This window comes from Lactuca saligna, chromosome 6 (assembly GCF_052625555.1).
Source record: "Lactuca saligna cultivar CGN05327 chromosome 6, ASM5262555v1, whole genome shotgun sequence".
Taxonomy (NCBI): domain Eukaryota; kingdom Viridiplantae; phylum Streptophyta; class Magnoliopsida; order Asterales; family Asteraceae; genus Lactuca; species Lactuca saligna.
In genome coordinates this window covers 51,197,934-51,210,219 of record NC_136422.1, presented here as the reverse complement: position 1 = coordinate 51,210,219, position 12,286 = coordinate 51,197,934, and the positions used below count along the sequence as shown (strand labels likewise).

The 12,286-nt window shown below is 43.8% G+C and overlaps 1 protein-coding gene across 1 annotated transcript; it reads right to left on the bottom strand.

Moving 5' to 3' along the window:
* Nucleotides 1-7,914: 7,914 nt before the first annotated feature.
* LOC145002565 (uncharacterized) lies at nt 7,915-8,736 on the bottom strand. Its single transcript, XM_078961809.1, has one exon. The coding sequence runs from the start codon at nt 8,734-8,736 to the stop codon at nt 7,915-7,917; it is 822 nt and encodes a 273-aa protein (XP_078817935.1).
* Between the last annotated feature and the right edge of the window lie 3,550 nt (nt 8,737-12,286).

Here is a 12,286-nt window from a genome sequence, read left to right as displayed (position 1 = left end):
GTCGGAAAGTCAATCTTGAAAGAAAAAGGCCAAGAGCGTTAAGAATTGAAGTCGTCTCGATGATTGTGGAAAGTATCAGGAAAGCTCAAGAAGAAGCCTTAGAAAAGAATGACCGAAAGGAAGAACGTTTGGGAAAAACGTTAGTGTTCGGTACGAACAGTCGAGGACTGAATGTATTCCAAGATCGAATTTGGGTACCTAAGACGGGAGGAATAAGAGATCTTCTAATGGAAGAAGCACACAAGACCATGTACTCGATTCATCCCGGTAGCACTAAAATGTATAGGGACCTAAAACCCTACTATTGGTGGCCGACGATGAAGCTCGATGTTGCGAAGTATGTGGCTGAGTGCGTAACATGTGCGAGGGTTAAGGCACAACATCAAAAACCCTATGGGAGTTTAGAACCCTTACCTGTACCCATGGGAAAATGGGAAGACATCACCATGGATTTTGTGACTAAACTGCCCAGAACGAAGAATGGTCACGACATGATTTGGGTAGTCGTGGATCGTTTCACCAAGAGTGCACACTTCATAGCAGCCAACGAGAAGTGGTCTATGGATAAGCTCGCAAATGCTTACGTGAAGGAAATTGTAAGACTTCACGGTGTCCCTCTTACTATTGTGTCAGATCGTGATAGTCATTTCACATCGAGGTTTTGGAGGAGTCTACAAGAGGAGTTGGGTACAAAGTTGTGTTTGAGTACTGCTTACCATCCGCAAACTGATGGTCAGAGTGAAAGAACGATTCAGACGTTGGAAGATATGCTGAGAGCATGTACCCTCGAATTCCAAGGGAATTAGGACGAGCACTTACCTCTGGTAGAATTTTCCTACAACAATAGTTTTCACTCGAGCATCAAGATGGCTCCTTATCAAGCCTTGTATGGGCAGAAGTGTCGTACGCCATCTTGTTGGCTTGAAGCCGGAGAGAAGCAGTTTATGGGCCCCGAGATAGTCCATGAGACTGCTGAGAAATTGAAGGTGATTAGGGAAAGAATGTTAGCAGCTCAGGATCGTCAGAAGAGCTATGCCGACAAGAAAAGACGACCGATAACCTTCGAAGTTGGGGATTCCGTTTTACTTAAAGTCTCACCGTGGAAGGGACTTATACGATTTGGGAAACGAGGAAAGTTGAGTCCAAGGTTTATTGGACCATTCAAAGTTCTTCAGAGGATTGGGAACCAAGCTTACAAGATGGAATTGCCCGAAGAACTCAATGGTATTCATAACACCTTCCATGTGTGTTATTTGAGGAAATTCATGGGAGATGTTCCCGACATAATTCCAATCTCAGAATTAAGGATGGATGAGAATAAAAGGCTGATCGAAGAGCCTGAGGCAATTATTGACCGTAAGACTAAGAAGTTACGACGCAAGATGGTTGACTTGGTGCTAGTCCGATGGAAACATTCGAATGGGTCAAATCTCACTTGGGAAACAGAGGATGACATGATGAGTCGCTATCCACATCTGTTTGCTGATGCATGATTCCGGGACGGAATCATCCTAAGGGGGTGAGAATTGTAACGCCCGGGTTTTCAGGGCTAAGCATTTTTATCAATGTAATAGTCTAGGTCAACTATTGTAACTCTTTTTGAAGTAATAAATATGAAATATTTGAGTATTATGTGAATTATGTGTGTTTATGTGTTTATTATTTAATTATAAATGTATAATTAATAAAGAATAAAAAGCAAAATTAAAGTGTGAGATAATCCCGATATCTCTACATAAAGTTGTAGGAATATGTCTCAAGGTTTCCGTACATATAAAGAATGCCGAAATCCGAGCTATAACGAAGAAGTTATGGCCCGCCGAAGTTTTACGGCAAAACCGGCACGACACCGGGAGACGTAAATAGTGAATTTACGATAGAAAACTTTTTATCCTTAGCAATCTAAACGAAAGTCGTAGAATATGTTAAACTAAGAACATCGATAAAAAGAACGCCCAAATCTGACTTCGTATGAAGAAGTTATGATTTTTCTAAGATTCGGCTTAGCAGTGTACGGCCTGAAACTCGAATTTTAGTTCGAGCGGTTTTTGGCTTACGCAATGTAAATGAGAGTTGAAGATCTCATTAATAGGAAATCAACAGTAAAAAGACAGACAAAAACAGAGTCCGTATGTAGAAGTTATTAATTTTACGCAGACGTTTAACAGTATAATCTCCATGTACTGTTAAATTTAAGATCGGTCGAGAATTAGCTGACGGTGTCAAAATGAAAGTTGTAGATCTTATTATTACCTACGCGTGGATATAAAGAACGTCAAAAACGGAGGTCGTATGTAAAAGTTACGGATTTTAGAAGTCGGAAGTGTGCTGTGCGAAAATGGGTGATGTGGCACAATCTTGGCCATTGCTTTCTCCCCAAGGCTTGCCACCAGATGGTGACATGTGGCACCAAGTTCAGCCACATTTCACCCTATAAATACCACCTCTCCCACCCTCATTTTCTTCACACCTTTCCCATACTTTCTTCTCTTTACTCTCTCTCTCTCTCTCTAGAACCTCTCTCTAGCCCCGAAATCCCCCGAAAAGCCTAGGGAACCTCCCTAGCACGAGGCGGAAGCCCCGAAGTGCTCGAAGGCTCTGAGAAGAAGAGCTTTTCGGCTTGGGAACGCTGCTCCAAGCAAAGCCCGGTTTTCTATAAAACCCGCTGTAAGTGAGCTACGCCTACGCTATTTTTAATATAACTTTTATTTAGTTATAGTAACGTTATTAGGAACTTATAATAAATACTTTGGCTATTATTATGGGTTATATAAGTATTTTTTTGACGCTTATATAATAATAATAATAATAATAGCTAGACTATTAATTAGTCTCGACGAATAATAAACTAAACTCTGGTGGTAATAATACTAGGTTTCGTCGAAGAAAAATTCTTTTTAAGAAGCGAAGCGCTGTTTGAGTTCGGAATCACCACCTTTTCCGGTGAGTGCATAGTTACTTTCAGCTTACACATAGATATGAAGTATTTTATATAAATTACGTGCTATATGTGCATATTATCTGAATACTTGCTATCTATGTTAGATGAACGTTGTTATACATGTTTTCAATGATTTAAACTGTATATGTATTTTATATCTACGAAAATGTTGGGGTAAAACATGGGTAGATGTAATAGGTGATGTGTGATAAAATGATGAGAGGCCTCGATGTTGTTGTTGTTGATCCAGTCATCTAGCGGAGTATAGATGACGACCACGGACTCTTCTAGACAGTCAAGTGGAACACTATCAGGCTCGCAACCTGTAGGTGTTGTGAACGATGTGTTCACCGGTGTACTCCATCCCCCACATGGTTGCCTATTAGGACATTTAATGCTGAGGAATCCCCTTAGTAGTAGTGTTCGTCCCGATGATGATCCTTAGGCTAGGTCCCTTATGATAGGTGTTTAGGGACGTAAAGTGAGGATAACGGGAACGGGTAATCGGGTTATTGTTGATTGATGAAATTAATAAACTTATTTATTGTGGGTTGAAAACCCTATGTGCTCACCAGGCTCCCAAGCCTGACCCACTCAGTTTTATGCATTACAGGTAGTGGCGCATGAGCATAGGTGTGATGTTTTGGACGAGGGATTACGGATATAGGCCTGTAGATATGAAATAATGTAGTAAGGCTTATATTGTACTGTTTATACTTTTGATCTGTACGAACATGACATCCCAAGTCTTTTAATGAAATACATTTCTATGGAAATGCTTTTGATAAATCTTTATCATATTATTGTTTTGGGACAAATTCCGCAACCCTTTTATTAAAAGATAACTCTGATTTTGAAATAAAGTATAAACAAAACCGGTCTTTTCTGGCCGTGATTTTGGGGATGTCACATTTTTCTTCTTTATTCAATTCCCGAGCTCCTAACCGCTTCTCCTGCTTCCTTTTGCTTCTGAGCTTCATTTTTGGACTGAAAATACAATTCAAACACTTTTAAGTACCTTTTGTCCATGAAATGAAATAATTTAGCTAATAAATGAATAAAAATCTATACTTAATCCAAACTAAATATGCACATATCACGCTTTTAGGTATCTGCTTAATTCTGAACTGCCTGACCTGGTTCGCTGCTAGCCTTGAGTCGGTCAGGGCCGTTCCAACCTTCGCACCCATTTGCTTGGCTAGGCGTAATCCTGCAAGCAGAGCTTCATACTCTGCTTCGTTGTTTGACGTATGAAAATCAAAATACAGGGTGTAAGTCACTTCTTCCTCCTTTGGGTTGGTCAGTATTAGCCCTGCCCCTGAGCCTTCCCTGCTTGATTCTCCGTCCGTATATAGTGTCCACGAATTACTGTCGATCGGGGCTCCTTCAACTGCCCACAATTTTTCCTTAACCGAGCCCCCCTCGTCTAGAATTTCTAGCAAGAAATTGGCCAACGTTTGTCCCTTAATACTTGTCCTTGGGCGGTAACTTATGTCATGTTCTCCCAATTCAATTGTCGATTTCGCCAACCAGCTCGATGTCTCTGGCTTAAGTAGTATTTGTTTGATGGGATAGTTTGTTAGCACCTCGATCTGATGTGCTTGAAAATATCGCCTCAGTCGCCGCGCCGCGTAGATAAGTGCCAGGACTAACTTTTCCAGGGTGGGGTAGTTGAGTTTTGGCCCTTGTAGTGCCTTGCTTACAAAGTACACCAGTCTCTATTCTCCTTCCCTTTCTACAGTTAATACTGAGGATATCATTTCGTTTGAGGTGGAAAGATACATTTGCAACGTCTCTCCCGGGACGAGACTGGCCAGCGTGGGTAACTTGTTTAGTGCACTAACTTTTCCAGGGTGGGGTAGTTGAGTTTTGGCCCTTGTAGTGCCCTGCTTACAAAGTACACCAGTCTCTATTCTCCTTCCCTTTCTATAGTCAATACTGAGGATATCATTTCGTTTGAGGTCGGAAGATACATTTTCAACGTCTCTCCCGGGACGGGACTGGCCAGCGTGGGTAACTTGTTTAGTGCTTCGTTGATTTTCTGGAGCGCTACTTCTGCTTCGTTCTTCCACTAGAAGTTGCTCTTCGCGATGCAGCCTTTCAGCGTGCAGAACAATGGCATGGCCTTGTCAGCGCTGAAACGTAGCCCCTGCATTCTTTAGACCAAAAGGCATCTTGGTGTAACAGAAAGTGCCATGATCCATGTAAAAAGCCATTTTTTCCTCATCCTCTTTACTCAACATGATCTGATGATACCCTTTATATGCATCTAAAAAACACTTTAGCTTAAATCCTTGTAACAGTCTTTAGGGCATGCTTTGTTTAAGTCGGAAAAGTCTATGCACATGTGCCATGACCCATCTTGCTTGCTGACCATAACTGGATTGGCGATCCATTTTGGGAATATTGCCTCCCTTACTATTCCATGTTGGCCACCTCTATGTTGATTTCCCTATTACGGTCCCCACCAAGGACCCCTTTCTACTGCTTAACCTCCTTTGCTCCTGGTTAAATTATGAGTTTGTGCTCAATGATTTTCCTTTCTACCCCCACCATATCCGTAGGGGTCCATGAAAACACATGCTTATATCGCTTGAGCAAATTGACCATCACTCTTCTTATGTGACTTGGGAGATCGCGTCCAATACTGACTGGCTGGCCAGGGTGTCTCTCATTGATCACTTCCTTTCCTTTTGCAGGATCATGTCTCGGCCTCTTGGCCTCTTTAGTTATCTCTTCCGGTTTCATGACTGTGAAGCATCGTAATTCTTTAGGTGGAGTGGCCAATACTGTAGCTGCACCCATTGGAGTGTCAAACTTCATGACCCCATGCATGGTTGATGGGACCACCCCTAGCTTTAAGAGAGTTGTTCTCCCCAGAATGATGTTGTGCTCCGTTGAATGTCGAATGACCACAAAGTCAATCAGGGCGGTTTTCTTTCGCTGCCTATCGTGGCTAGTTATGGTCAAAGGAAGGTGAATTGTGCCTAGCGGCCATAGGCTATAGCCAGTGAATCCGACCAGCCTCCCCGTCGTAGGCTGTAGGTTGTCTTTCCAGCGGTCTGGAAGAAGCCGGAAACAGTGCTCATAGATGATATCCGCCGAACTTCCCGTGTTAACGTAGACCATGTGTATAGTTACATCCCTGATGGAAGCTTGGATTACTAGTGGGTTATCGCCCCTCCATCCCTTCGGGCGGGGGTCTTGTATGGAGAATGTGAGTGTACACACCGAGGGTCTGATAATCCCTTGCTCCCTTTGTTGCTCTTCACTGCTTCTCTTCCTCCGTATCATGAATATCTCCTTAGGCTGGACCCTATCGCGAGGCATGTTTTTAGCGTTTTCGGCGTCAAATTTGGCACACAAGCTTCACGCTATTTCCACCAAGTCCCCTTTGAGCTATTTCTCTTCCATTTCTTTTTTATGACAAAATTGCAAAAATGGTCCCTGTGCTATACAAAATTTTGGGGTTTTAGTCCAAACCCGAGTTTTTTGGATTCATGGTCCTTTTGGAGTGGTTTGTATGTGAAAATAGTCCCTCCGAAAATTAAAATGACTATAATACCCTTGTGATATTTATTGTTCTTTTTTCTTTCATTTTTATAAAATTTAATATTTATTTATTTATTTTAACAATTAAAAAAATAATTAAGGACCGCCTCTCTCTCTCTCTCGCTCGCTCATTTTTCTGGGTTTGTTGTTTGTTCCTTTCCTCATATTTTGAATCATAAGAAACATAATCCTAAAATCTCCATGAGAGCTCCACCCAACTGTTTCCTCCTTCACCAACCTCACCTTCATCTGTTAATCCCAGCCAAACACCCCTGCTTCGACAAGTCGCCTTAGCAACGACCTCATCTCTTTTCGATCTTCACCTTTCTTCCCTCCCATCAAGAAAGCATCCATCAAGAATTCGTCCAATGTTACCCTCCACTGTTGCTGAAAAAGAAACAAGCGTGTGAGTTATTGGTTCGGTCTGAAAAAGAACAGGGGTATGGAGGACGCCTTACTGATTTGGATAATCAACATTGGAGCCCTAACTTCGATTATCTACCACAATGATTTTGTTGTGACCTGGTTGTTTCACCAGCACACCAAGCATGGCGCTTGATTATTGATCCAACATTGTCGAATTCTCATTATGTTCTTGGATATTGAGCCAAAATCAATTTCACAAGGATGTTTATTGATCGGCTTTCCTTCTCCATCGGCAACAACTTTAGGCTTCAGGTTTCTTTCCACCTTGTATGATTTTGAAGAGTGTAAGACCGTTTACTTAGTAATCTGTGTCTGGGTGATCTAAGTTGAATTCTGATGTTTGTGTTTGGTTTCAAATGGTTAATTTCTCGAAATCTAGGGTTCATATCCCAATTAATTTATGCGGTCTAATTTTGACCATCGTTAATTGCTGTTTTTTTCCATATTTAGATTTTGGAGAATTAACCTTGCTTGTTCTTTATCTATTTCTTCTTATTTTCATTGGTTGTATATGAGTGAAGTTTTGTAATTGAAGCAGATTTATCTATTTCTTCTTATTTTCATTAGTTGTATCTGAGTGAAATTGTTTAACTGAAGCAGATGTGTGTTTGTACGATTGTTCTTCAAGGGTGCATCGATTTCAAACCCATATAACAATGGTTTCAATGTTGATTCCTTTTATTCAAGTACAAAAAAAAAAGCTTGATTTCTTTATAGATGAATCATTTTAGAACGGAAAGGGAGAGAGAGAGAGAGAGAGAGAGAGAGAGAGGTGGGTCCTTTATTATTTTTTTAATTGTTAAAATAAATAAATAAATATTAAATTTAAAAAAAATGAAAGAAAAATGCAAAATAAATACCATAAGGGTATTACAGTCATTTCAATTTTCGAAGGGACTATTTTCACATACAAACCACTCCAAAAGGACCATGAATCCAAAAAACTCGAGGTTTGGACTAAAACCCTAAAATTTTACATACCACAGGGACCATTTTTACAATTTCGTCCATTTTTTTAATACCGAACAGTTAGTTGTATCATGCATCTTACTTTTGTGGTACTCACAGTACCGGTTCTTGGGCGATTTGGTTGGCTGCTGTTTATCTGACATCGTGTACACATCCGGGCGACAACCGCATCTGTCATCCTTGACAAACGGTCGGAACCGCGCCTGTGGTCTTCTTGCTTGGCCATAGTGCCTACTTCCCCCTTGGAAATCCATGTGACCTGGATTGTGGTGACTGGCAGTCATAGCATTCAGATAGGCCTGTTTTGCTGCCTTGCCATCCTCCTGCCTCAGATATCGCTCCACCCTTTCTTTCAATTCGGCTCGTGTTAGAGGCTTCTTTCCCATGGGTTTTTGTGATAAAGGGCCTGGTAAAAGTCCCGACGTAAAGGCGCCAACTATGAGCCGTTCATAATGCCCCGGTACGTCTAACGTGGCGTTTATGAACCTTGCAAAGTATTCTCGTACAGTTTCACCCTCCTTTTGGTTACAGCCTATGATTAAATGAGAGTCTCCCTTGTACTTGCGTAATTTCAAAAAGCTGGTGAGGAAAAGGTACTTAAGTTGGGCAAAATTGGAAATGTTGCCCGGTCGCAGCGTCTTGAACCATGTGTCGGCATTCCCATCAAGGGTTGTTGGGAAATACGTGCACCAAAACCTCTCGTCAAGCTTCAACGACGTCATTGTCCATTCATATGTGTCGATGCGGCTATCCGGGTCAGAGGTTCCATTATATGTCTTGAGCGTCGGTAGCTTGGCTGTATTTGGTATTTCATAATCCAACAATTCTTTGACAAACGGAGACGTCATGCTAAGGGAAAGGCAATCTTGGCCTGGGACGGGTTACGTTCCCTATTGCTGGTATTGGGGGTTCAAGCCATATGGTGGCGACGTGTGATAGCCAAGGCTTGGTCTGTAAAAGGGGTACGGTTGGAATGGTAGTTAGAGGGAATAACCAAGGAGAAAGGGTGAATAACGGTCATAGGGTTGACCGTTGTTGTCTGCTGCAGACTATTGTTGGCGTTGATGGTTGGTATGGTCCATGCGCCGGCCATCGAATAGACAGGTGGCGTATGAGCTGTCATGGTTTGCGCCAACAGTGGCACTGAAAGCATTGAACCCTGTCCACCCGTCACCTGGTATGGTGGCGGCGTTGTAAACGACGGTGGGATGTTGAAAACGTGGCCTGGCGGAAGCATTGTTGAGTGAACCGGTTGTGTTTGTTGCATTGGCGGCACAAAGAACGGTGGCATCTGAAGGTACGTGGTTGGAAGTGGCCCCAGCGGCGTTGTTCTTGGCTGGTAAATTGACGGTTGTAGGGCACCTTCAGTGGTTACTGTAGAACTTCCTTCGCCTAGAGCGGCCCTACTCACCGCTGTAGATGGAGGTGTTTTGTCCAACGTTGCCATGGGACGTATGGTACTAGCCTATCGTCCCTCACTGTCGTTGGATGTCATTGACCTTTCACTTTTGTGCTTTTAGTTTGTGTTCTTAGTCTCACAAACGGACGGCGCCAAATGATGCGTCGTTGAATTGGATCAGTTGATAGTGTTCACTTAGATTCTTGGCTGCCTCTGCAAGATCACAAAGAAGGAAAGCCGTCACCCGGTTTCCGGGAGGAGCTCCCAGAAGAACGCTCTGACAGTCAAGTTAGAGGGTATTTAGGATTTTTTGGTATCTGCTCTTTAGAGAGTGAAGAGAGCTTACCTCGTGGGTCTGATAGCATATCCTTTTATACCTAGCGCCCTTGCCTAATCTGTACCAGAAAATATCGCTTTTTGGGGAGACAAGATCAGGGGCGCTGATTGGAGGGTCATGCACCTTCAACCGTTAGGGCACTCTCATTAGCTCTGACGGTAATGACATGATGATTCTGTTTGTCCCCTAACCGTATCTTTTGTGTTGGAGCTGGGTGCGTCCCTTGGCGGGCACGAGCCTTCCGCCTGTGCATTCCGCTCCCGGGAGCGCCAGCGGGCGCTAAGCCTGCTGGGTTGAGCCTGGTTGGCATGCCTGGCTCCTGGGCTGGACGCGATTCTGTCGTGCTGCCCTAGGTACGTCATCAGAGAGTAACCTCACTATATCAAGTTGTAATGAGCATAACACTTCATCGATCATCCGAGCACAAGAGAATCATGATCACTGTGAAAGAGGAAGCACCGAGATCATGGTGTTAGTTACAGAATAAGCTTGTGATCCGTGAATTACGGAGCGCGATGATGCGCGACTTATGTTGCGCGAGTTAGGAGAATAGCTTGTGCTTAACAGCTGACGATCATGAAGATGTTACGCGGGAGAGCATCGCGCGGAATGGATCGGATTTGGCTGCCAGTATAGATACATCACATGAGAAAGTATCGAGTGGAATGGATCGGGCTTGGCTGCTAGTGATCGTAAGTACATCACACGGGAAAGCATCGTGTGGATTCATATAGGAAAAGGTTGTGAGCCTTTGAGCCTCGTTGGCGGAGCATGTCGTTGATGGATTCGAGCTGAGAAGTCAGGCGACTCAAGGCAAGGGTGTTGAACCTTACATGCGGGGTGTGCCGCCATAATGGAGTCGAGCTGAGAAGTCAGGCGACTCGAGGCGAGGGTACTGAACCTTGCATGCGGAGCATGCCGCTATAATGGCGCCAGGCTGGGAAGCCAGGCGACTAGAGGTGAGGGTACTGAACCTTGCATGCGAAGCATGCCGCTATAATGGAGCTGGGATGGGAAGCCAGGCGACCCGAGGTGAGGGTACTGAACCTCGCATATGGAGCTTGCCGCTATAATGGAGTCGGGCTGAGAAGCCAAGCGACTCGAGGCGAGGGTACTGAACCTCACATGTGGAGCATTCCGCTATAATGGAGTCGGGCTTGGAAGCCAGGCGAGTCGAGACGAGGGTACTAAACCTCGCATGCAGAGCTTGCCGCTATAATGTAGTCGGGTTGGGAAGTCAGGCGACTCGAGGCAAGCATACTAAACCTCGCATGCAGAGCTTGCCGCTATAATGGAGTCGGGCTGGGAAGCCAGGCGACTCGAGGCGAGGGTACTGAACCTCGCATGTAGAGCTTGCCACTATAATGGAGTCGGGCTGAGAAGCCATGCAACTCAAGGCGAGGGTACTGAACCTTGCATGCGGAGCTTGCCACTAGAATGGAGTCGGGCTGAGACGCCAGGCAACTCGAGGCGAGGGTACTGAACCTCGCATGACTGGGCGTAACACACTACAATCTATGTGTCTAGCTCGTGTGACCAGTCTGGGTGAAAGTGGAATGGTACTTGTTGCTTTGTTGCATCACTAGTCGTAGTAATAATTGATGCCTCGGTGTCTTGAGTATTTTTCGAGGGCGAAGCGGGGATGCTACGTAGAGCTGGATAGTGTAGCTACCATCAAGTGGTACTTAGCGAGACCGTCATCGAGAGCTGGTCATCAGGGTCGTTGGGAACTGAGCATCGAGCTGCTAGCGATAGATGAGCATCTCGACCATTGAGGGTTGCGCAAAGAGGCTACTGAGGATTGAACTACGGGGTTGCTCTTTCAATCCGGGATATTAGTGTTACTTAGGGGTGCACTATCACAAAGTATTAGCTCTTTGTGTACTTCAGCTATGCCCTTTTGGAATGCGAATCACTCATGTATAGTGTTGTACCGACTCCCCCCCCCCCCTTTCTCATAGAAGGTGAAGGAAGGGAATGATGAATACATAGTTGTTGGGTAACACGGCTGCCAAGAGCTGGGCATCACAGCTACTGGGAGTCGGTCAATTGAGTTGTTGTCAGGAGGTGTGTAGTGGGATTATTGTTGAGAGTAGAGCATAGAGCAATAGGGCCACTGAAGGCCAGGTAGCGCAGTTGTTGAGGGTTATTTCTGTTGGATTAGTGTCTAAGTAAATAACTATTTTGGTATGTACTTGACCCGATGATGCATGGTCCTTTTGGGTTGCCTTCACTAAAGCAACTTGATAAGATGAATTATGGAGAGAGAGGATTAATTATGATTTATTAATATATTATGAGAATACTATATTAAAGGAGAAATCATATTGTTTAATTAATATTAGTCAATAATTAATTAAGAATTAATTTTGCGGCTAAAAAACATTAATTAAACTTAAGGGACTAGAACTGTCAATTGTATGATAGTTGAATATTGGGCTAATGGACTCCATATTAGAGGGGTGGATGAATTCTATGGGGAAACTCATTAGCAATTGTCTTAGGCCTCTAAGGAGGGAGTCCATGGGTTGCTTAGGGCTTAAGCAGTCAAATTAGAGTTTCCTTGTTAGATAACCCTAATAGCCTCACTATTTAAGGATCCCTAGAGCACCAAAAACGTGGCTAAGAGCTTCCTTAGCGTTTCCACACGTTTTTGGGTGCC

Bases quoted from the DNA above. Each gene is read 5' to 3' on its own strand.
- LOC145002565 (XM_078961809.1), bottom strand. From the start codon at position 8,736: ATGACGTCTCCGTTTGTCAAAGAATTGTTGGATTATGAAATACCAAAT.